Raw genomic sequence first — 25,936 nt, 5'->3', positions numbered from 1 at the left:
AGCGTCCTCCTTGCTGGCATGACAGAGGGGCAGCTGGACCAAATGTGAGTGGCACTGTGACCTGGCACACGGGTCATGCTGCTGCCAGTCCCTGCCTCTGCTTTACTCCTCCATGGACACAGACTCTGCCACATGGGGAACCCATGCGCCTGGCCACCCATTGACATAGGCTCCAGCTCCATCCCATGCCACTCCGCTCTGGTTACGTCTTCCCCATTGACAGAGATGTGCGCTCCCCCCTCTGGTGGAGGGCTTGGCCAGAACCTGATTGGCTTTGAGCTCCCCCACAATCAGCCAATGGGAAGGCACTAACTGGAGCTGGGTAACGTGGGGCAGAGTCAGAACAGGTGTTGATGGGGAGGCGGAGCCAGGTGGAGAGTACGAGGCAGCAGCCATTTTACTAAAAGACACAGCGCAGTCTGAATATTTTTTTCTACATGGCTCGCTACAGGGTTTTAATGGCTTCTGTGGCCCTCTACTACCTTACAGTTGCCATCCCTGTTCTGAATCATAGTGAAGTTGTGGTACGAAACCCATCACTGTCAAATAAGCCTTCTCAGCTGCTTGTCAGTGAAAGGATACTTTTGTTGGTACTTATGGTTATAGTCAGTGAAATCTGCAGTGAAATAGGATTAAATTCTGTGGCAAGAACTACATTCTTTTTTAAGCTGATTGCCATAGCACCGTAGAGCCAACCAAGAGAGAGGCTCCGTGGTGCTAGGCACTGTACAAACACAGAGTCATAGATGGCCCCTTCCCCAGAGAGCTTGCATTCTAACTAGACAAGACAGACACAGGGTTGGGGAAGGGGTAGAACACACAAGCAGAATGAACAGTGTGATGGCAGCAAACAGCATGTTATTCCACAATTTCTTTCTTTATGTATGTATGTATTTGGGAGAGAAGGTTAGTTTGAGGTGGACAGACTAAAGGGGAAAAAACGGGGAAGGGAAGAGGGATGAGGGGAAAGGGGCAGGTGTAGACTGAAGCTGAAATTCAGATACTGTGAGGGAGGTGGGCAGGAGGGTTGGAGGAAGCAGCCAATGATCACAGATTAGAGTAAGCCTAGTCAAAACTGTAGAAAGTTCTCTGACTGTCCAAAGGACTGAAAGTCCCTGCTTTGGCTGCTTCTGCCCCTAGCAGCTGGAGTGTCTGATGGTTCCTCTCTGCAGCCCAGATGGCACATGAGAGGGGAGGCACCATCTAGGTTCTACTGCCCCCCAAGTGTGTGTGTGGGTGGGTCTCCCTTGCACAGTTCTGGACCCATTTTTATACCTCCCTTTCGTCCCCTGCAAAATAGTAGTCCTAGCTTTGGATACTTCTGCCCCTGGTGGCTGGATGTTCTGCACCAATATTATAGAGTCATAGATTTTAACAGCAAAAGGTAACATCATGATCATGTAGTCTGACTCCTGCACATTATATGCCACAGAACCTCACCCACCCACACCTGTAATAGACTTATAACTTCTGGCTGAGTTACTGAAGTCCACAAATCGTGATATAAAGACTTTGAGTTACAGCGACTCCACCATTTTACTCTACTTTAAACCAGTAAGTGCCCTGTGCCCGATGCTGCAGAGGAAGGTGAAAAACGCTCAGGGTCTCTACTTAGCTGACCTGGGAAAAAATTCCTTCCTGACCCCAACTATGGTGATCAGTTGAACCCTGAGCATGTGGGCAAGACCTACCAGCCAGATACCTGGGAAAGAACTCTCTGTAGTAACTCAAAGCCCTCCCAGTCTAGTGCCCTATCGCTAGCCATTGGGGATTTTTGCGACTAGCAGTCGCAAAAGGGCCACATGCCGTAGTAGGCAGTCTCATCATACCATCCCCTCCATAAACTTTTCAAGATCAGTCTTGAAACAACTTGGGTTCTTTGGCGTCCTCTGCTCTCCTGGAAGGCTGTTCCAGAACTTCACTCCTGTGATGATCAGAAACCTTTGTCTAATTTCAAGTTTAAACTAGTTGATGGCCAGCTTATATCCCTTTTTTCTTGTGTCAACATTGGCACTTAAATAACTCCTCTCCAGCCCTGGTATTTATCCCTCTGATGTATTTATAGAGAACAAAATCATATCTCCCCTTAGCCTTCGTTTGATTAGGCTAAACAAGCCAAGCTCCTTGAGTCTCCTTTCATAAGACAGGTTTTCCATTCCTCGGATCATCCTAGTAGCCCTCCTCTGTACCTTTTCCAGTTTGAATTCATCCTTCTTAAACATGAGAGACCAGAACTGCACATAGTATTCCAGATGAGGTCTCACCAGTGCCTTCTATGATGGTACTAACACAGTGGTGGGCAACCTGCAGCCCACACGCAACCCGTCAGGGTAATCCGCTGACGAGCCACTAGACAGTTAGTTTACATTTGCATGGCCACCTGCAGCTCCCAGTGGCTGCGGTTCACCATTCCTGGCCAATGAGAGCTGCGGGAAGCAGCAGCCAGCATGTCCCTGCAGCCCACACCACTTCTGTCCAGGTTCCTCCCCCACTCTGAACTCTAGGGTACAGATGTGGGGACCTGCATGAAAAACCTCCTAAGCTTCCCCAAGGTACAAAATATTCCACCCTTTTGTCCTTGGATTGGCCGCTACCACCACCAAACAAATACTGGTTACTGGGGAAGAGCTGTTTGGACACGTCTTTCCCCCCAAAATACTTCCCAAAACCTTTCACCCCACTTCCTGGACAAGGTTTGGTAAAAAGCCTCACCAATTTGCCTAGGTGACTACAGACCCAGACCCTTGGATCTTAAGAACGACGAACAATCCTCCCAACACTTGCACCCCCCCCTTTCCTGGGAAATGTTGGATAAAAAGCCTCACCAATTTGCATAGGTGACCACAGACCCAAACCCTTGGATCTGAGAACAATGAAAAAGCATTCAGTTTTCTTACAAAAATACTTTTAATAGAAATAGAAGTAAATAGAAATAAAAAAAAAATCCCCCCTGTAAAATCAGGATGGTAAATACCTTACAGGGTAATTAGATTCAAAACATAGAGAACCCCTCTAGGCAAAAACCTTAAGTTACAAAAAAGATACACAGACAGAAATAGTTATTCTATTCAGCACAATTCTTTTCTCAGCCATTTAAAGAAATCATAATCTAACACGTACCAGCTAGATTACTTACTAAAAGTTCTAAGGCTTCATTCCTGGTCTATCCCCGACAAAGACAGAATATAGACAGACACACAGACCCTTTGTTTCTCTCCCTCCTCCCAGCTTTTGAAAGTATCTTGTCTCCTCATTGGTCATTTTGGTCAGGTGCCAGCGAGGTTACCTTTAGCTTCTTAACCCTTTACAGGTGAGAGGAGATTTCCTCTGGCCAGGAGGGATTTTAAAGGGGTTTACCCTTCCCTTTATATTTATGACAACTTCCCACAGCTCCCATTGGCCAGGAACGGCAAACCGCGGCCACTGGGAGCTGCAGGCGGCCGTGCAAATGTAAACAAACTGTCTGGCGGCCCACCAGCAGATTACCCTGATGGACCACAGGTTGCCCATCATGGACTAACACTTCCCTGTCTCTGCTCAAAATGCTTTGCCTGATGCATCGTAGGATTGTGTTAGCCTTTTTTATGGCCGCATCACATTGGGTGTCTTGTAGTCATCCTGTGATCAATCCATACACATAGATCTTTCTCCTCTTCTGTCGCTTCCAACTGATATGTCCCCAGCTTATAGCAAAATTTCTTGTTAGTCCCTAAGTACATGACCCTGCACTTTGCACTATTAAATTTCATCCTACTTCTATTACTCCAGTTTTCAAGTTCATCTAGATCTTTTTGTATGATATTCCAGTCCTCCTCCATATTGACAATACCTCCCGATTTTGTTTCATCCTCAGATTTTATTAACACACTCCCACTTTTTGTGCCAAGGTCATGAAGTAAAATGCTAAATAAGACTGGTCCCAAGACCAGTCGCTGAAGAACTCCACTAGTAGCCTACCTCCAGCCTGACAATTGACCTTTTATTGTGACCTATTGTAGTCTCCCCTTTAACCAGTTCCTTATCCACCTTTCAATTCTCATATGAATCTCCATCTTCTCCAATTTGACTAATAATTTCCCACATGGAACTGTATCAAATACCTTACTGAAATCCAGGTAGATTAGATCTACTGCATTTCGTTTGTCTAAAAAAACAGTTACTGTCTCAAAGAGATATCAGGTTGGTCTGGCACAATCTACCTTTTGTAAAACCATGTATTTTATACCAATTACCGTTTACCTCTATGTCCTTTACTACTTTCTCTTTCAAAAATTTTTCCAAGACCTTGCATACAATTGAGATCAAACTAACAGGCTTGTAGTTTCCTGGATCACTTCCCCTCCCTCCCCTTTCTTAATAATAGGTACTGTATTAGCAATTCTCCACTAATAGAGTATGATCCCTGAGTTTACGGATTTATTAAAAATCCTTGCTATTGGGCTTGCAATTTCATGTGTCAGTTAGTTTAATATTCTTGGATGCAGATCACCTTGGTCCCCCAATTTGGTCCCAGTAAGCTGTTTGAGTATAATTTACACCTTGGATGTTGTAATCTTTACTTCCATATCCTTGTTTACATTAGCCACCCTGCCACTATCCCTAAAGTCCTCATTACCCTTATTAAAAACTGAAGCAAAGTATTCATTCAGGTGTTAGGCCATGCCTAGGTTATCTTTAATCTCAACTCCATTCTCTGTGCTTAATGGTCCCACTTCGTCCTTGTTTGTTTTCTTTTTATTTATATGGCTATAGAACTTTTTACTATTGGTTTTAATTTCCTTTTCAAGGTCCAAGTCTGCCTGGCTTTTGGCAGTTCTCACGTTTTCCATACACTTGCTAATCCTTTCCATCTTCCATTCCTTCTAGGCTTTCTGCTTTCTGTTAATAACCTGTTTGAGGTGCTAGCTCATCCAATTTTGTCTGCAACCCTTCTTTACAATTTCTGTCCCTTTCCTTGTGATGCAGGCTTGAGATAGCTTCCGGAACTTTGATTTAAAGTAATTCCAAGCCTCCTCCACATTCCAATTCTTGAGTTCTTCAGTGTAGTCCACTTCCCTATCTAATTTCCTTATTTTTTTAAGTTTGCCCTTTTGAAATCAAGGATCCTAGTTGCAGACATATTTTTATTTATCCTTCCATTTAGTTTAAACTGAGTTAAATTATGATCACTCGAACCAAGGCTGTTCTCTACAACCAGTTCTTCTGTGAGGTTCTCACTACTTACCAATATTAAATTTAAAATGGCATTACCTCTTGTTGGTTCAGTGACTATTTGGTGAAAAATCTGTCAGCTATCACATCCAGGAATATCTGGGCCCTATCATTATTAGTAGCATTTGTCCTCCCATCTATATCTGGGAAAGTAAAGTCTCCCGTAATCACACAATTCCCAGTAGTATTTATTTCATTAAAAATATCAAAGAAGTCTCTATGTGATGGTCTGTACCCCTGTGTTCACCCCTTTCACAGGAACGTGGTCAATGTTATATAAAGTATGCCTTGTGATGTATTATTTGAAAACTCATAATTTGTTGATCATTATTGCCCTGATAAAATATATGTGGCAACATTGTATGTAAAGTTATAAGATTCCTCTCTATGGTATGACTAAGACACGTTCCATGTCTGGGGAGTGGCAACAAACTTGGTCCTCAGAGATGAAAGGCAACCTGATGCCTCAGCTAAGTGCCAATAAAATCAAATAAAAACCATCACCTGAGTAAGTGGCCAGTCTTTGGCAGGAAAGAGGGTAAAAAAATCTACATCTTGACAAAGAAACAGCTGGGGTTCCCATCCACACAGGCTTTCTGTCTCCTGAACCTCAGCTGGAGATGCTTTTCAAAGAAGAGAAAGAACTATAAGAAGGGAGAGCAGATGCCCCCAAATTATGGCTCCCTTTCTCTCTGCCTATGGCATCCACAACATCTGAAGAACAAAGGAAGCAGCATTGTACTGTGGGAGAGATCCTGACTGAAGGAAATTCAGCCAGTTAAACTGCTGAAACGTGGTGAGAGAGACCTTTGCTTTGAATTCACTCCTTTTTGTTAAGAGAGGCATTAGTTGCATTTTGCTTTTATCTCTTTTGTAACCAATTCTGACTTTTATGCATCATTACTTATATTCACTTAAAATCTATCCTTTTGTAGTTAATAAACTTGTTTTATTGTTTTAGCTAAACCAGTGTGATTAGATTGAAGTATTTGGGAAATTCCATTTGAGATAAAAGGATTTGTGTATATAATGTTCTATTAATAAAATGACAGCCTTTATAGGAGCTTGTATGGTCCAAGAGGGGGATAGGCAGTACAAGATGTACATTTCTGGGGAAAGTCTGAGAATGGGAGTTTGCTGATGTTGTTCTGCAGTATAATTCAAGTGTGGGTGGCTGCAGCACTCATATAATCTAACGGGGTAACTTACATGCTGAAGGCTCTGTGTGAGCAGACCAGGAGTGGTTGCTCTCACAGTGAAACAGTGTAAAAGTCACCCCAGGCTGGAGAAATGAGAGGACACAGCTGTTCATGAGTCCAAATTGTACTCTGGGTATGACACACTCTAGCCATATCCAGATTGGATCCTGGGGTTTTGTAGCAGACCCCAAGCACTATTCTAAACCTCTGTTACCTTTCTTCCCCAATGTTATTTTGACCCAAACAGATTCTGTTTTATCCATTTCATCACTTCTAATTTCTTTACAGTCTACCACATCATTAAAATACAATGCTACTTCACCACCAATATCTTTATTTCTGGCTTTCCTGAACAACACTTACCCTTCAATACCTGTGCTTCAGCCATGACTACTAGTCCACCATGTTTCTGTTATCCCTATATCATCTGGTTTCACTTCGGGCACCAGTAGTTCTAGTTCTTCCATTTTGTTACCCCGAGTCCTTGCATTGGTGTACAGACATCTTAGTTATTTCTGCTCGGCTTCACCTAGATTCCTCACCCTATTAGATACAGTCATTCTACTGCCAGTTAGTGTCATTGGTATTGGCAGTATCTTTCCTCTTGATGTCCATTCTCCTATCCTTAGTTTTTCCTTTCTCCATTGCTGTATCCTCTCTTGATTTTTCTCCCACTCAGTGTTACAATCAGGCATGGAGATTATAGAATCATAGAATCATAGGACTGGAAGGGACCACAAGAGGTCATCTAGTCCAGTCCCCTACACTCATGGCAGGACTAAGTATTATCTAGACCAATCTTGATAGGTGTTTGTCTAACCTGCTCTTAAAAATCTCCAGTGATGGAGATTCCAAAACCTCCCTAAATAATTTACTCCAATGCTTAACCACCCTGACAGTTAGGAGTTTTTTCCTAATGTCCAACCTAAACTGCAGCCCCTTGTGAGTGACTTTCTCAAAGACATTTTGGAAGTCTAAATAAATTACATCAGCCAATTCTCCTTTATCCACTATTTTATTGGCTCACTGAAAGAGGAGCTCCGATAGATTTGTGAGGCACAATTATCCTTTCCAGAAGTCCTTCTGATTAGACCCTTTCAGATCGTCTAGATTTTTTACAATTCTAGTTTTAATGACCATTTCAGGCAGTTTAACTGGTAAAAAAATTAAGGTTTACTAATCTATAATTTCTTGGATCTCCTATTTTTAAAAAAAAAAATATAAGTATTATTTTTGCTACTTTCCAATCCTCTGGTGTAGTAATTGGTTTTATTGAGATTTCATATTTTTCATAGCAACTAAGCCATTGTGCCAGGCACTGTACAGACAGATTGAGACCGTCCTTGCCCTAAAGAGCTAACAGTGCAAACAGACAGGACAGACAAAGGTGGGAGGGGAATAGAGGCTTCGGAGAGATGATGTAACTTGCCCGATGTCATGCAGAATAGCTGGAAATAGAACCCAAGTCTCCTGATTGCTGTGTCCCATCAACAAAGCTCCCTCTGAACATATATATGGATAGAATCATAGAAGATTAGGGTTGGAAGAGACCTCAGCAAGTCATCTAGTCCAACCCCCTGTTCAAAGCAGGACCAACCCTAACTAAATCATCTCAGCCAAGGCTTTGTCAAGCTGGGCCTTAAAAACCTCTAAGGATGGAGATTCCACCACCTCCCTAGGTAACCCATCTAGTGGTTCACCACCCTTCTAGTGAAATAGTGTTTCATAATATCCAACCTAGACCTCCCCCTACTGCAACTTGAGACCATTGCTTCTTGTTCTGTCATCTGCCACCACTGAGAACAGCCTAGCTCCATCCTCTTTGGAACCCCCCATCAGGTAGTTGAAGGCTGCTATCAAATCCCCCCTCACTCTTCTCTTCTGCAGACTAAATAAGCCCAGTTCCCTCAGCCTCTCCTCGTAAGTCATGTGCCCCAGCCCCCTGATCATTTTCATTCCCCTCTGCTTGACTCTCTCCAATTTGTCCACATCCTTTCTGTAGTGGAGGCCCCAAAACTGGACGCAATACTCCAGATGTGGCCTCACCAGTGCCAAATAGAGGGGAATAATCACTTCCCTCTATCTGCTGGTAATATTCCTACTAATGCAGCCCAATATGCCATTAGCCTTCTTGACAACAAAGGCACACTGTTGACTCATATCCAGCTTCTCGTCCACTGAAATCCCAAGGTCCTTTTCTGCAAAACTGCCGCTTAGCCAGTCGGTCCTCAGCCTCTAGCAGTGCATGGGTTCTTCCGTCTTACGTGCAGGACTCTGCACTTGACCTTGTTGAACCTCATCAGATTTCTTTTGACCCAATCATCCAATTTATCTAGGTCATTCTGGACCCTATCCCTACCCTCCAGCTTATCTACCTCTTCCCCCTCAGCTTAGTGTCATCTGCGAACTTGCTGAGGGTGCAATCCATCCCATCATCCAGATCATTAATGAAGATGTTGAACAAAACCGACCCCAGGGCTGACCCCTGCGGCATTCCGCTTGATAGTGGGGTTGTGTAGTAATTTTTGTTGTCAGAATGGGGTCGCAGTGCAGTGAAGTTTGAGAACCGCTGATTTGGAACACTTGGGTTTGTACCATCTGACCCTAGGATACAATATATTCTCACTGGGCTCCTGTAAAATATGGCATTGAATATTTATTGTTCAATCCAATGTTCTGATTGGCTGCTTAGGCCTTTTTGATACACACTGTATTTAAATACAGTTCAATATTAATACATCATCAGAGTTATCCAGCCACTGTATTTCTGTAACAGAAGTTCATAAACACATGGGATAAATAAGGTTACTGGAGTAAAATGATATGGAAATCTTTTCTCAACTAACTTTAGTGATATTTTAAATACCCTGCTATAAGCTTAAGCAGGAAATGCAGCCAAAACATGTAAATATTTTTCCCTGGAGTACCCTCCCCTCCCCAGGTGCCTACATCAATGATTTCCTGGCAATCTGGGTGCATCTTTAAACTGTTTTAGTGCCTCATAAAAAAGCCGTACTTGACAATGTTAAACAGCACTTGATTTAGCTTTTCTACTAAAACTAACTGTTCCTGTAATTGGCTACACCACCCGGGAAGTGCTGTTGAAGGAAATTTCTTGGCAGGTTCTCAAAACTGACTTATTTTGACTAGCCTTCCGCTGCTAATCCCCACTCCAGCACTATCTATTCCCACTGTTGTACTTGAACATTAAGGGAAAAAAGGAAATATATGAAACCAAACAAATTATATGATCCACTGCCCTTGAAAGATAGGGCTTTCCCAAGAGCAGTTTCCCCTTTGCCTTGCTTTAGGTTCTCTCTCCTCCACCCCAGCCCACTGCACTCAGCCCACCACCAGTCAACTGCTCATTGTGAGTTAAACTTAACCTTGTGTGGAGTGCTTACACAGACCACCAGATCAACATAGAGCTCAAGTGGGACTTAAGTGTTACCTGTAGCCTTTTATCTGTTCCTTTATATGGCCAGCTCTTCAGAGCAGTGACTGTTTCTTTCTTTCTAGGTATAATGTGGTAGTGGGTAGCTATTGATGGTATTTCCCTGATGGTTATTGTGCTTCTATTAGAAACTGTTTGGTGACTTCAAATTTGGGGTTGAAAGCTCTTCACGTTCTCTGCTTTAATATGTGTGAACAGTATTCTGTTCTCCTTACGTGTATTGTGGTGGGGCAGCTACCACACATAGGCATGAGAAGGGTTAAGGCAGCCTTGGAGGGGCTGCGCAGAACCCAGCCAATCAGGAGAAGGCTTGATGGAGCAGCCAATATATAAAGGGCTGCTCAGCAGAGCAAGGGGCAGCCTCTCCCTGGAGGACAAGGGGGAAGCACTGTCTGCTGAGGTGCACCAGAGATACTGCAGTGCTGGGCAGGGTAGCAGTGCAATAGGGGAGCTCTTGGCTGACGATGGCCAGACTGAGGCCCTGAAGCAAGGGCAGGGAAGGTGCTAGGGCTATGGGGGAAATGGCCCAGGGAAAGTAGGCAGCGGGAATAGGGAATAGTGGCTGCCAGCTATAAAAACAACAAAGAGTCTGGTGGCACCTTAAAGATAGCTATATTTTCCCTGGGCTGGGAACCAGAGTAGCAGACGGGCCTGGGTCTTTCCCCCCACTTTACCGCTAATTGCCAGTAAGGAGAGTGACCTAAATACAGACTGCAGTTTGCCACTAAAGCCAGGGGCTAGACTAGAGACTGCAGTTGGCCGCTGAGGCAAGTGGAAAGACTGAGGACCACCCATCCCCCGAAAGCAGGGAGACAGCGGGCTGGGGCACAGCCGGAGGGCCGTGTCTCGAAGAGGACATCGCGGTCCGGGAGCAACCTGGGTCGAGATGGTGGAGGAAGTGGAAGTAATGGCGAGTGAGACACCGCTAGTGAAAGGGGCCCTGGTGGTCCAAGAGAGCTAATTCCCAGCACGACCAGCAGGAGGCACTGCGGTGGTGAGTTGGCATTGTTACAGTATGTAATTCCCACCAAGAGCTTTCTGGGAACGTGATGGTGGTCTGTATATGTCAGGAAAGTACAATACACTTGAAGTGGTTTGCTGTGCTCATCATGGGGGAGAATTTAGCCCCTAGTTTTAACACCAACTCAGTGTTGGGAACAGCCCATCCACGAGAGAGCCATGGTGAGAACAGAGGTGTACTAAGCTCAGCAGTTTAGGTAAGCAGGGTTTTGTGCAAATCTCTTTCTGGTTTCTCTTCACACCCAGATGAGCTAAACTTCAAGTTTCAGATTTTAAAAACACAAAAACGGAAGGGAAAAATAACTCACAGAAGCCAAGTTCAGCTTTATTTCAGGTCAAAACCACTAAATTTTGCCAGGTTTCCACTTAAAAGCATGAATGGACCAAAACCTTCCCTCCTTCCCCATGTTTTTGGTGGTAATTCTACTGAGATATGCTCAAAACACAAGGAAAATTTTTTTAATGAATTATTTGAATTAAACCCTGAACAATTTACAGAATAAACTTGCTAATAGTTATGGTCCAGTAAAGCCTCAAATGTGCTAGGCATTTTTATAATATCTAAGAATGTAGAGCCTCTGCCCATTGTATGATTCATGTAAAGAATGACGCTGCCTTCCTTCTTATAAAAAGATTTAATAGCTTGGAAACTGTAGAGATGTCTCCTTATTACCAAAGCTTCATTATTTTTGCAAAATACGCTGCAGCACTTTGTACATGATAAAGTATTATCTTAAATAATTAAAACGAAGTCATGGTTTTCAAGTGTACGAACAAACTAGGTCTTGTAAGACACTATTTTTATATGTATTTACTCACAGAATTCAGTGACTTGCAATGGCTCTCAAGCAGTCATGCAGGTTAGAGAAGTTCTGCTGAACTTGCTATATTAAAATAACATCAAGACATGACAATACTTGTTTCAGTGGTCATCCACTGGTTGCGGCCTTCTGTGCCTCACAATGTAGGCAAAGGCATATTTTGAAGACTGACAAAAGTCACCCTCCTGTGTCTTGATGCTATGAAGGTGAGCTGTGCATACATTAAGAGAAGAATAGCCATTTGCATTTCAGACACACATCTAACCTTTACTAATTTTGATCCCAGTCTGTAAAGATTTGCATATTTGCTTAACTTTAATCACATGAGTAATCCCATTGAGTTAAAGTTAAGCACCTCTATACATCTGCAGGATTGTGGTCCCTGCTTTACCAATATCGGTATAGTTAAAGCAGTACAGACTGCCTAGTATGATTGCAGTTATAGTGCTTTAACTTATTCCTAATTTATGGGGAGGGGAATATGCTGTATCAGTATAAAGCAGTTTTATACTGGTATAACTGCATCCAAACTAGGGGCTGCACTGGTATAACTGTCAGTAGAAAAATCACACCATGACCAAAATAGTTATATTGTTACAGAAATTGTGTGGGTTATTCATTCTGAATAGTGGTCTGTGTGTAAAGGAAAGTCTTTGTGCATTGAAAACCATTGTCCCGGATACCCACTGACCCTGAACCTAAAATGGCTTCATTTTACATAACCTTGCAGGCCAGCTAAAAGTCTGACATTAATCAGTTCTTTTTCTTCTGATGCTTCTCAAGTTTCTCTTTCAAATGAAATATTAATCTGTAGCTTTATCTCTTTAATTTTTGTTTGTTTTCAAGAGAATTTTTGTAAAGATGTCCCAAGTTATGTTTAGTCTGGTTGCAAATTGTTATATCAACACACTTTTGAATCTGCCCTGTCACACACAGATATAATATCCATAACTGTGAAGAGCAGTATGGCTCTTGGCAGCTGCAGCTCCCCTTTTGTCTCTTTCTAGGCTGGGCAGTGGGTTTATTATGTTAGAGCCAAGAGACATTTAGACTTGCGTGAGGTCTGTTTCAGACTAGCAGTCTGGTGGTGTTCTAACATTTGCGTGACGGCAGAAGCAGGAATAGGGTGGAAAATGGATAATTAGGGCTCATTTATAAAGATTATTAATGATTCTGGTCATAGTTAAATTATGAAAAATCCTGAATATCAACCTTCTGATTTTTTTCAGCTGTCATTATATACCTTTGTATCTTGTGTTCTTTGCAAAGATTAAATGAAACAGCAGACTTAGATACATTTGATAAAGTTAAAGATTTTCTGCTCTACTGGCAATGAAGAAAAGGTGACCACTGAAGAAAATTTAGATCAATATATCTGCAATGCTAATTCCCACTTTGCCAATCCAGCAACTCTTGCAATAAGACCTATTTCCTCACCTCAATTCTCAACAAAGATTTAATAGCAAAGGTCTCAAATTCCTAAGGCATCGTTACTTTCACAAACTATTCCATGGTATTTACTAGTATATGATGGAGTATTGTCATAAAATGTTTAAACTGAAGAATACATATAACAAAGTAACAAAACAGTATGTGGTGCATTGAAATTGAATTGTAGCAAATGCAATAGGTCAGTTTAGTTATGTGGTTTTTTAGAGTTTTAACTTGCAGGTGGCTTTTTTTTTTTTACATTATCCAGGGTCCCCATTTACACAGACTATTTCCTTTCCTCTTTGTTATCTCTCTCCTGTCTTCTTCTAACAAGATAATGGTAAAGTAATGGCCCGTTTGCCCCCAATATCCTGGTGGATAATAATGGTTACAAATCAAAATTTTTTGGGAGGGATTCAGACTTCTGGTCACTATTATAATATTTTCCTGCCACTCATTTTCTCTGGATATACTTTTCGTGGTGGGAGTGCCCTTTCAGATGTTCCTGTATTTGGAAACATAATCTTGTTTAGATTCTGCTGGCTGTCACATCAGACCAAGCAAGTCTCTTTGTTTCCCCCTGCCTCTAGTGAATGTAGAAGACTGCAAATTGTTGTCAGAATAAAGACCCTTTTTAATTGTGTTTTTGGAATTGCACCTTTACCTTTAAAGGTCAATATTACCAATTGGTCATGTATGAAACCAGCTATCATAATGTGTGTATATATTACCTATATGGATAATAACAATAATACACTAAGACCATTTATTGATGTGTCTCAACCATTCTACACGGTCATGTTACACCTTACTATGAGATTTCAGCAAGGGAGAGACTTTACCTTGAGCATCATTGCTATTGTGATAGAAAAACAATCATTTTAAGACAAATCTCTTTTAAAAATCATTATTATTTAAAATATTATTTCAAGTGCATTACAGACCTAACAGCTTGTTCCATCTGCTTGTCATGCTGTCTGTGTTCCACGTACATACCAACACAAAAGCTACACATTCATGTAGCATTGGCAACTACTCTTTAAAGTTTAAACAGTTCTTTGAGTGCCACGTGTCACACCAGATTGCTGTGAAGCGTCATTGAAGTGTGTTTCATGGAGTCAGTATGTCTCTGGATAAAATCAGGAGGCCCAGGGAATTTTGATTCAAGTTCCATGAACATAATTTAGTACAAGATTATAGCATATTAAAACTTATGAAAATGTTCGTCACAACTCATATTAGGGTTGGGGGTTGATATGACTGAATTCCAGACCAGAATATTTTAGAGCATAGGAAATTGCAAAAGGAAACACACCAAATGTCTATCAAACATACTACCCTGTCTCTGACAGTGGTCAATCCCTGATACACTCCAGAGAAGGCATAATACACTCACAGTGCATCGTTGGGGAAATATTATATCATCACTTGGGGAAGAGGAGTATTTTTCTGATCCCAGATAGTGATCAGCTTATGCTCTGAAGCATGATGCCTGATAGCTCTTGTAATTTTGACCCAGCTAACATAATTCCAAATAATGAAGTAGTCATAGTTATTAACAATTATAGTTGTTGCTGTTAATGATGATTGGGCTGTGAACTCATTAGGTCTCACAGAAGAACTTCAGGGGTAGGTCTGGGTTTCAGTCTTCTGTGAGGGACCAAACTCTTCACCTCCACATAACTATGTCCCTGATCCTCTGGATAGTTATTATTTATTAATATTGCTTATTGTATTATTCATTTGTATTATGTGCCCAGAGACCTCAATCAGAGAGGTTGTGCTTCAGTTTATGCTGATGTTATACAAATGTAGTAAAAAGATACTCCCAGCCAAAAAGCTTACAGTCTCATAGTAGCTGTCTGGTCTTTTTCCTTGATCTGCTTCTAGTGTTTCTTCAGGTTTCATTCAGTCGTAACTGCCCTTGGCTGTATATTGAGACTTCAGCCTTCAAGGCAGCTAGCTGGGGTTTCAAGTGATTGGACAAAACAGAACTGAACTGATGGAAAACAGTCAACTCACAATTTTGCCATTTCTCTCTTTTCATTTACAGATGTTTACACCTGAGACACTGCCCGGTTTGACCATTCTTAGAGCAGTCCTTGAGTGATATACTGTAGCCATAATTCACCAGAGTCTTTCAGACCATGTTAGGTGATAGAGCTGTAGCCTTTTGAATCTTTAATTCTTGCTGAAAGCTCTTTTTGAGGGGGGGTTGAAAGTCAAAGGTTGTAATCTGTTTAAAATGCATTCCAAATTGGACTATCAGATTTTTTTTGTGCGGGGGAGCTAGTGTTGGAGATTATTGGAGTTTTTTATTATTTTGATTGTGATCCAAGGTTGTTGTAGCTTCAGCAGAGTGCCAGAAACAAGGTTTACAGGGTATCACGTTTTATAGCCTCTTATGTAATGTTTATCAGGGTGGACTATGACATATTGAAATTGAATTTAATGAAATTATTGAAATTATACTTACACTGACCTGCTACCAATGCAGCCAAAAAGTCCATCTTCTACAGGATTCCTCTCTGTCTAAACACAGACAGACAAGAAAGATATCTTTACAGGAATAGCTTGGTCTTTTGCTGCTGTTGCCTCCACCAGTGAATCAGTGGGCACTAGTGACTGAATGCCTAGACAGTACAGTGCTTAGACCTATGATAAATAGAAGGAGGGTATCTGAGTTTGTAAAGGCAGTGCAAGTATATTCGCTCTTTTACTGCTAAATTTGTGACTCTGAAAGGATTAGGCAAGTTAGTTTCTTTTCAGTGAAGGGATTCCTTTCTTTATGACTGCTGATCCCTTCGTTCCAAAGCTCACATTACAACCATTTATGAACTAAACAAGGCCTTGTCTACACACAAGGGTGTACCACTTTAACTCTACCAGAATAGTTAAAGCAGTGCAATCCCCCTTAGTGTGGATGCAGTTTTATTGGTATAAAGGTGCTTTGTACCTGGAGAGCTGTTTCTGTATCAGAAGGGGAATAAGCTATACTGGTATAAGGCACATTTATATAACTGCATACACATGAGGGCTTGTACCAGTATATAACTACTTTGGTAAAACAACACACCCCTAACCAAAATAGTTATACTGGTACAAAAACTGTGTGTAGACCTGGCCAAAGACTGGAGAACTCACATCTGCTTTCAATGATGACTACTCATTAAATGTATCCACTAATTACAGTAGCAGTCTGTCTTGCAAAGCTAGCATCTGATAAATCCTCCAGAAGTGGTTGCTTTGGTTTCTACTAGCTGCAGCCACTGTTCATCCCTGATGAAAGGGACCATGTTGTTTGGCTGGAACCTTACTCAGCTATGCTTGATCCTTTGATTCTATTTTAGCAGACAGTTGAACAAGAGCTAAAGATTTGATACCTATTACTAATAGTAAAAAGAAAAGGAGGACTTGTGGCACCTTAGCGACTAACAAATTTATTTGAGCATAAGCTTTCGTGAGCTACAGCTTATGCACAAATAAATTTGTTAGTCTCTAAGGTGCCAGCAGTACTCCTTTTCTTTTTGCGAATACAGACTAACATGGCTGCTACTCTGAAACCTGTCATTACTAATAGTGTGACTTAGCTCTGTTGCACTCTGGTAGTACACTGTCTAACAATCAAGTAATAAACTTGATATAGCAAGACTAAGCCCTTTGTGCCTTTTAATGAACCAGGGTCATAAACACTAGCACTTTCCCTATATGTTTTACTGATTTGTTCCTGTACTTACTAACGTGAAAGGTCCAGATTGCAATATAGCTCAGCAAAGGATTCATATTGCTATTGCAGCAACTGCTAAGATGACAAAATTCATGAATTTAGCAACATAATGGCAAGTATTAATAAGCCTCATCCTAAATTGCATTCAGATTCCAAAATTTAGTTCTATCATCTTTTAGTTTAGCTTCTCAGTATACAGTATTCCTTTGGTGTTTATGATACATCAGCTTTTGAAGCATCATCACATAACATGTTTGGAAGTGCTAGCAAAGTGTTGCACTTCTATTTTTATGTCAAAATACCATTATGGAGTTCATCCTTTCAGTTAGAGCCATAATGGTGTATAGCTGGTTTAGGTGATACTGCAATTGAAAGATGCTGAACAATTCTTAAAAAGATTTTGCACGCACCTCAGAGATTTAAGTTACCTTAAATTTTTTCTAAAATACCTGCAGCTTTTAAGGTCATCACAGCTTAATAAAGTAGTAGTTAGTAAGGGTCTATTATGTCAGTGTTTTGATGCATTTTTGAATGAATATTTCCATGTCATTCTGTGTGTCGGGAATGCATTTCTGACTAACTGATGACTGTTAACAATTTCTCTGTCTACATAATCAATAAAAGTGGCACTGTGAAATGTGATTCCCTTTGGTCTGCAGGCCAGCATTGGGTGGTCTCCTTACATCATCTTATCGGCAACACCAAGAGTCCTTGGCAGCGGAAAGAGAGAGGCGACGTCAGGAGAGAGAAGAGAGGTTGCAAAGGATAGAGCGGGAAGAGAGAAACAAATTCAAGTAGGAGATAATAGTGTTTGTTAATGGTTTGTTGCCTTAATGCAATACGTTCCTAAATAATAGGGAAATTACATGGCAGTGTTCTTCCTCCAGCTATGTGTCAAGGTATAAACGTGTTTAAAGATTGATATATTAAACAAAGGGTATTATGAATTGTAGCATTTAATGAAACTGTCAGTTTGTGTGTACCCAGCCAATTATACTGGCTAGATAACTGCACAGGCCCCACTTCATTAACCAATTTACTCTCCCTCAAACCATAATGTTTAGAAGATGTAGGGGCTTTTGGAGGGGTCTCTTGCTGCCTTAATTTTTTGCTAAGTAAAAACATTTCACTTTTAGGAGCCTATGGCACTTTTTTAGAATGCTTTACCTCCATTCGCTTTAATGCATTGAGAGTCCTAGAAAATAGATGTATTGGAATCACTGCACAAACAAAATACAGGGCCTAATCCAAACCCCACTGAAGTCAATGTAAAGATATTCATTGACTACAGCGGGCTTTGGACCAGGCACATCGAGTTAAAATTTATATAGATCCCTCCCAAATGGGAGAAATCAAACCATACTAAATTAAATAATTTTCCAAAGGCCTGAAATTCAGTATACGTATTCGGGAGCTTGCAGGAGTTGTGGAAATGCCAGATATAAAGAATTGGTTACTCTGTTTGTTAGTTGTACAGTGTCATAGCAGATCTCATTGGTGTGGGACTCCTTGTCCATCTGCAGTTATGAAGTATTCTCTGCAAACTGTGCCTAGAAACAATAATTTCACTGTGTCATAATTAGGGGTGTGAGGAAAAGAATATCTTTCATCAAGTAGAAGTCAGAATTTTGCAGGCTATAGACTGGAAACAGTTGCTGTCTCCTCCATAAAGCATTTATTGTATAGCCCTAGAATATATATTAAGAATTTGGGCACTAGTTTTCATGGAAATTTGTCTATTGAGATGCAGGTTTAAGCCTTTTCTGTTTTAGTAAGCATCTAAGAAATGGAAGCAATCTATTGTGTCTATAGTGAAGCTGGGAAAGAGGGTACTTTTGCTTGAGGTTAATAAGAGAGGTTATATCCAATCACAAATAGAAGAAAACAAAGAAAGTTACACATAAGCCTTCTTTAGTCAGCGGAGATGCCCTCCTGGCTCCAAAACACAGCTAGTTCAGTGAAGAAAAGAGGAGCAGGAGGGCAGGGACTAGGGCACCACAATAAAATCTTCAGCAGCCAAAAGCTGCCCAAGTTCTTCTGAAACAGAAGCAATTAGATCCTAATCTTCTAGCTCTAAGCTCCTTCCAAAACTCTCCCTCCAAATGGTATCATATTGCTACAGCAGGCAGTCATGAGACAGCCAACATCAACTTTCAGAAAGGAAACTCCCAGACCAAAAAAGCCACCACAGAGCATTTGGCAGCTTGAATGACAGGTCTGCACATCTCACCCGCAACATGCAGTGATAGTGCTGCCATCGGGGATGGTTCCTAAGGTTAGAAAAATGAGAACATAACAGTGAAGTAAAAAAAAAAATCTTAATCCCATTCCATGAGCCCCTCACAGTTGTTAAATTAAGAGTATAATCCTGTGAAGTGCTGAACAGCCCAAATTCCTACATACAGTGGTGACCCTTAAAATTTTCCAGTTAGCTAAGATATGATTGAGATAACAAAACTTGTTTTGGTACCTGTGCAATATTTGAGTTATTTTCCATAGTAAATATAGAGCAGGGTTTCCCACAGTACAAGACATTCTCCCAGGATGGAGAAGGGGTGGAGACGATTAGCCTGGGGTACATGGAGAGGCTTCTCCGGGTATATCTACACTTCAGTTAGACACCTGTGGCTGGCCCATGCCAGCTGGCTTGGGCTCGCGGGATTCAGGCTAAGGGACTGTTTAATTGCAGTGTAGACATTCGGAACTGGGATGCAGCCCGAGCTCCGGGACCTTCACCCCTCACAGGGTCCTAGAACCCGGGCTCCAGGCCGAACCCGAACATCTACACCACAATTAAGCAGCCCCTTAGCCCAAGTCAACTGGTCCAGGCCAGCCACAGGTGTCTAACTGCAGTGTACAAATACCCTCAGTGTTCTCCAGAACCTCAGCTTTCTTTTTTTTTTAAACATTAGTCTCCTAGCTGTTAGGGTTGCAGAGAAAATGTAGAAACTGTGAACCAGTGTCTAACAAACACGTTGATGTTGTTGTTAGTTTGCAGAGAGACTGAAATAATAACTCTAAGATGTGCACTGCAGCTTTCATTTCAATGGGCGCTAATTCCAATGCCAGTGATGAATGTCAGCATTATAGACTATTTCATCTAAGCATGTAAGAAAGAAAGTATCATATTATGAAGGTCTTCACCATCTGCTCTGAGTGACTGCTCATTTGGGGTAGGGCCTTAACAACACATGGTAGGGTTGAAGGGGAGCTAGATCAGTTTCATTCTCCTGAAGGGTACTCACCTTTTTTAAGGATTAGGAACCAATGGTCTAGAGAACAGTGCAAATATTTAAGTATCTTTATCTATATATACAATTTGACACGTTTTTATGGGTGACATCTGCATGTGAGTGCTAAGGAAGGGGCATGATAACTGTCTTCAGATGTTTGATTGGTGCATGCCCCAGGGATGGTGAATAATTATTTCATTGGATACAGAGTATAAAAAGGAATAATGGGATGTGATCAGTAAGTGGAAGATTTCTGGAAAACTTCCTGGCACTGAGGTCTTATAGGCTGAGAAATAGTCTGAAGTGATGAAAGTCCCATCAGTTTTGTCTAAACACTTGACAAAACACTGTGAAATGGACTGCAGGGAACAATCTTGCATCGCCAGAGGTGTGGGCTAGATGTTCTAACAGGACTTCTAACTTCTGCAATTCTTATATACCTCTATGAGATAAACATGCTGCAAATAATATAAAGAACATTTCAGCAATAAAGATCATGGGTGGGACATCACACCCAGTAATTACACTACCCAAGTGTCAGGCAAAGTTGATCTGGCAAACGTGAAAGAAAAGAGTTGCTTGGGGAGTTGTGGGAGGAGAGAATAAGAGGAACTGGAGGAGAAAAAATAGCAGAAATGTGAGGACAGATGTAAGTAGTGGCATTTGAGGACTTGTAACTTGTCCAAAAGTCAGGGCCATGAGAAATAACAGGCAAACATAGAATTATGTGCCAGAAATTCTATTTTCGGCTTCTAAGCCTGTAATTCAAAGTTGCCCATTTTTATTCTATGCTTAGTATCCTTCCCCACTGTACATATTTGGCGTGATGTGACATAGAGTGTATCTATGCACATCTGAACACACATACCCCCTCTTCCACATTTATTCAGAGAGTAGATGCAAATGTCTTCAGTGTAGATAGTCAGCCTTCATTACCTTTAATTGTCTTAGGTTTAGATGTTTATTTCTCTTATTATTTACATCTGTTACCTTCCTTATTCTTGTTCCTTCTTATTCCTTGATTTCCTCTGCAACTTATTGCAACTTTAGCCGTGATTATTTAGACAAAAGAGAGGAACTAAGGCAAGCAAGAGAAGAGAGGTTTGTACCTTTTGCTTCCTGCTTTCAGTTGCTTTCCGCTTATTATGTCCGTTATTGTGTGGCTATTGACTATTTAAGTGCACTTTTAACCTGGCATGCAAGGGACAATTTTATTTAAAAAGAAACCTATAAGAATGTTGTACTTTTACTAAAATGAAAAATGAGTCCAGTCATGGGCGTAGGAATAAATAAAAGTGCAGCAGGACTGGTAGGCATGGGATTGATTGATTGACATAACTTATCTATTGATTTGGGAAATAATACCAAGTATTACATTTGCACCAGAAATTTGCCCAAATATTAGTATGGTTATAGTTCTTCTAAACCAGTGTTTTTCAACCGATGGGTACAAATCTTCAGGGGAGGTCAGTCAGGTGGTCATGAGCCACTGAAAATTGTATTATTATCTAAAGCAAAGAAAATTGGTTATCAAAAAAAATCTCATTCCCCCACTCCCAGCATACCCTTATCCTTCAAGGTTCAGTATTTTCTCAGAACCACTCAAAACACACAAATAAATGATGTAGGTTTAACATTGTTAGCATTGATACATTTTTTTTTATTCTTTCATAATAAATATAATGGTAGTTTCAAAATTTTTTACTCCAAATAAAAGATTACCAACTGGAAAGGTTGAGAAACACCGTACTAAGCAATTGGGTTCCTACGCCTATGAAAGCAAGTTTTCAAGGAGCACTCAAATAACAGACTTTGTCTTCCAGTAGTTTAACCTCCGTTTTCAATAGCGGTTATTAATGACAAGACGGAATTCTTGTTTTCACCTGCAAAATGTGCATGTCACTAACCAGATAACAGACAGAAAAAATCAAGAGTGCTACAATTCTGTTTTGCATAACATATGCCGCATCCTTACCATTGAGAGACTACTGGACAAAGTGACCCATGGAATCCTTTAAAAATTGTGTTTCATTACATTAATGTGAAGAAATCATCTAACTGGTAGATTTCTCTCTGGCAGTACAAATCATCACAGGAGGCAATTTCCTCCTTCAAACTTAGTCTGACCCAGCAGCAATTCTGTTGTGGCTAAGGTGGCCATTATTAAAAATGATGTTGATGTTTCTAAAATCAAACAGAGGTTGGTGTGCTTTCCCTCATCTTCACAGCCAAAAATATAGCCATTTAAAGCATCTTGTGAAATAAAACACATCTGACCGCATAAACACAAAACACTGATTGTAGCTGGGTAAAAACTTTTACCACCATCCTGCTGGTCGGCTAGATGTGAAACAAATTAGAAGTGAGCTCTCCAGTATTTTCAAGTTGTAATGGAACATGCTAAAGTAAGCTGGAGTATTTTTTGGAAATGTTCACCAGCAGGGCATCATTGCTATGCTGTCTGGGCCAATTTTACCAGTCATTTGCAATATATCTTGATGTGTATATATATATCTTGAAATGAAAAGCTAAACTCTTATTTCCTTCTTAAGAAGAGGAAAGAAACATCCCTCTTAGACAGTCCGTATATGTTGGAGGAAGAATCTACAATGGAGGTCAAACATGAGTCATCCATTGCATTGGCCTTATGTAATTTTTTTTATAAAGTCCTTTGCATCAGACAACTTCTGACAGTGCACTTTTTTTGCAAACATATATTCCACATTAAAACAAAATAAGCACAAAAAGCTCTGTTGAAATCCCCCATTGTCTAAGTTTCTGCAGGTTTTTGGAGCAGTCTTGTGTAGTATCACATATTATATGAGCCCCTGTATGCAATACCTATAGTAATTTATGTCCTGAGCCAGAGCCAATTGAAGTCAATGAGACGTTTAATGAGGAAGTAAAAAGTTTAACTCTGCATTTCCTTGGTTTTGCAAGTATGAATCAGTAATATTATTTTCATGTATTTTTGTGTTTGATGGCAGATTGTCTGCAACGATCGTTTAAAAATGCCCTTGCAAAGGAACACGCCCAGACCCTTTCCTAGAGGTTTACAGTTCAAATGGAAATGTTCCTGTTCTTATTCTGACCTATACCTGCTGACTTTGCTGATACAGAGGGTTACGTAGAATTCCGAGGGCACTGCTCACTGATCTAGAGAACTTCAAATTACATTTTTATTCTCTTAAACAGAATCAGTGGAATTGATTGCTCATGAAACATACCAAACTGACAACCCAGGGGTTTGCTGCCTTTTAGCCATAGAACAGGTTCAGCATATGCACTGGCACTGCAAGTTGCCCTGACCTAGAGGAACACGGAAGCATGGATGGCGGCCGTGCCTCTGCCCTGGACTGGAAGAACCACACGTAGGAGAGAGACAGTAGTTCATTCTTTATCCTCATTCAAACCCTGGTCTTCATAAGACTTCTAACAAGAAAGCTAATGTGATGGTGCTTTTGATAATATAGATACCTGCTCACTAGGAACTGAATTGAAACCGTCCACTTGTTTAACATAACTCACTTAACAAATGTGAAATGGAAACAACTTTTGGTCTAGATTCATACTTGTTGCCTATTGGTATAAAGCTCCATCTAGACCTTTGCTAATCCCCTGAGTTACCCAGTATCCATGGTTGTTGTGTAATGCCATGAGATCTGCTGCTATATGGGTTCAGTTTTTACATTTTGACTAGATATAGCTGTGCATGTTGACAGACTGCTATTTTCCTGGTGAATTTAATTCTGCAGCACAAAGCCACAGAAGCTAAAAAGTTAAACAGCTGAAAAAGAGCAGAGGACAATAAAATATTGTAGTTCCCCATGCTACAGGGGGATCAGTCCTGATTGTTGCTGTAGTGCAGTGGCACATTGCAGAAAACTTCATTGTAGCCAGCTGTTCTGTACCTGGTTTAGCTAAGCGATCTATTTGAATGTCTCTTTATGAGTCCGAAGTTCCATCTGCTCAGTTTGTGGGGAGAGGGAAGGCTGAATACCTGACTGACTGTGGTTAAAATAAGGGCTGGTTTCATTAACTCTGTAACAAAAGACCATGATAATGTTTGTGAAGGGCTTTCTCTTCTTTTGGAAAAGAATCATTCTTTAGAATTGGCTTCATGCTAGAACTGTAAACAGTTCTTATTTTATAACCATACAAGTATGTGGCTTGTTATATTTTCATTCAGTTTGTAGGGGTTCCTTTTCCTACAAAAGCTCAGTTCAAAGCATGCCTATACCTCCAGAGGAATAAAAGAAAATGAGGTTGTTCGTCATTATTGCAGTTTATAATAATGCAACTTGCATCAGGAAACACAAGAAGTGCTCTTCAAAGACATCTTTATATGCTGTATAGTTATGCTTGTGAATGCATGTGTCTGATTACTATATGCACTAAGCATGTTTATTACCACATCTGGCTGACTTCCTTACCGTTACTGAATTTAATACACACGTGTACATTAATTCTGCCTGTCAGGGAGGCAGGATTGGGGAAGGGGCTGTTCCTTGTTATGAAGTGTTTACAGCAGTGGGTTATTGGAGGATGACCACATAGTCTTTCAGGGACATAGGCGGTAGTCTTGATTAACCTGTTTAACAGCTCACTTGTGGGTAAGACAGAGTCAGGAGCCTGTTACAGCTGTATTCCTAAATTTATTCCTGAGCAAATAATGGTGGATAAAATTAGCAGACATCTGGAAGAGGCACATATTCCAAAGTTATTTTGGTCCAAATGTATAAAGCACAGTATGAAGAATATGATTGGTAGCTGGTCTTAATAAACAGTTAGTGAGTTCTGCCTGCCTAAAATGCAAAACAGATGTATCTTTGTTCTTTTAAACTGACTTTGATGAATAAACTATATGTGACGTCAGGTCCAAGCTATTGGATGTCTGAGTCCGGCAGAGAAATTTTTTAGAATAAAAAAAAGAAAAGTTTCCATTGTAGACTCCGGAGAGAACAAAGTGAATTCCAGTGCATTGCTCTTAGAGCAAATAGAAGCAGGTTCAAAGCCTTAGATAGTCCTCAGTCCAAACGTTTATTATTGGTATTATTTTCAGGGAGAGCTGCTTTTGTCTGCTGGACTGAACCACTTTCCTTCTCCCTGCAGCAAGTCTGGGACTTTGGCTATTTGCATCAGTTTAGGGGGCTGGGTTTGGGGGGGGGGCTTTTTTGAGGGAGGGGGGTGGAAGAGGGAGCAAGCAAATGCTTCCAAAAAGGAGGAAGGCAGGACTGTGTAGACAGGATACAATATCTGAGGATTGTTTAATGACACCATTTTTTGTTTTGTCATGAGCAACTTAATATTTTTTTGGCTAATATCTTTTGCTTTGGTGCACTTTTACTGGCAGACTGACCCAGCAGTCAGTGTAGCACTGTACCCCTTGTGTCAGGAAGTCAGTTCATTCTCTGCAGGTGCGTCGTCCCTAAACAAGCATCAACCACTGGCTTCTCTTTCTTTACGGAAACCCTTTGGAATTTAACTTTCAGATACAAATACTTGGAGAAGTTGGCAGCTGAGGAGTATGAGAAGGAGCTGAAAAGTCGGAGTATATGCCGAGGCAGAAGTGAGCTGTCCTTGAACTTGAGCTCTCCTTCTGCCCCATCCTCTCCCATTCCCAAGTGCATCAGCCCAGCATCCATAGAGTCACAGGAGGAGCTGAAGACCCCTTCAACACCCCGTGGGACACCTCAGCCCCCTGAAGGTGAGTGCAAGGAGAACGGGGAGAAAGGAGCTAATTTTCTCATTGCATCTCTCTGTTTAGCACACATTTTTTGTGCATGAATACAGAAATATAAGCTCTAGGGTGCCACAACTCATTTCAGGGGTCGTAACTT

At 41.0% G+C, this 25,936-nt stretch overlaps 1 protein-coding gene across 12 annotated transcripts in view; it reads left to right on the top strand.

Annotated features, from left to right (window-relative positions):
* The window catches only part of FHOD3 (formin homology 2 domain containing 3), a 619,164-nt gene that overhangs the window by 489,340 nt on the left and 103,888 nt on the right, over positions 1 to 25,936 (top strand). For 9 of the 12 annotated variants that reach the window (XM_074945213.1, XM_074945220.1, XM_074945219.1 and 6 more), the window contains 3 exons: positions 17,523 to 17,657; positions 21,147 to 21,197; positions 25,589 to 25,803. In XM_074945213.1, the coding sequence (XP_074801314.1) occupies positions 17,523 to 17,657; positions 21,147 to 21,197; positions 25,589 to 25,803 (401 nt within the window). The remainder of the gene's footprint in view (positions 1 to 17,522; positions 17,658 to 21,146; positions 21,198 to 25,588; positions 25,804 to 25,936) is intronic. The other 3 variants (XM_074945211.1, XM_074945218.1, XM_074945217.1) reach the window with 1 other exon arrangement.

This window comes from Natator depressus, chromosome 2, assembly GCF_965152275.1.
Source record: "Natator depressus isolate rNatDep1 chromosome 2, rNatDep2.hap1, whole genome shotgun sequence".
NCBI classification, from domain to species: domain Eukaryota; kingdom Metazoa; phylum Chordata; order Testudines; family Cheloniidae; genus Natator; species Natator depressus.
This window is presented reverse-complemented; position numbering and strand designations above follow the sequence as displayed.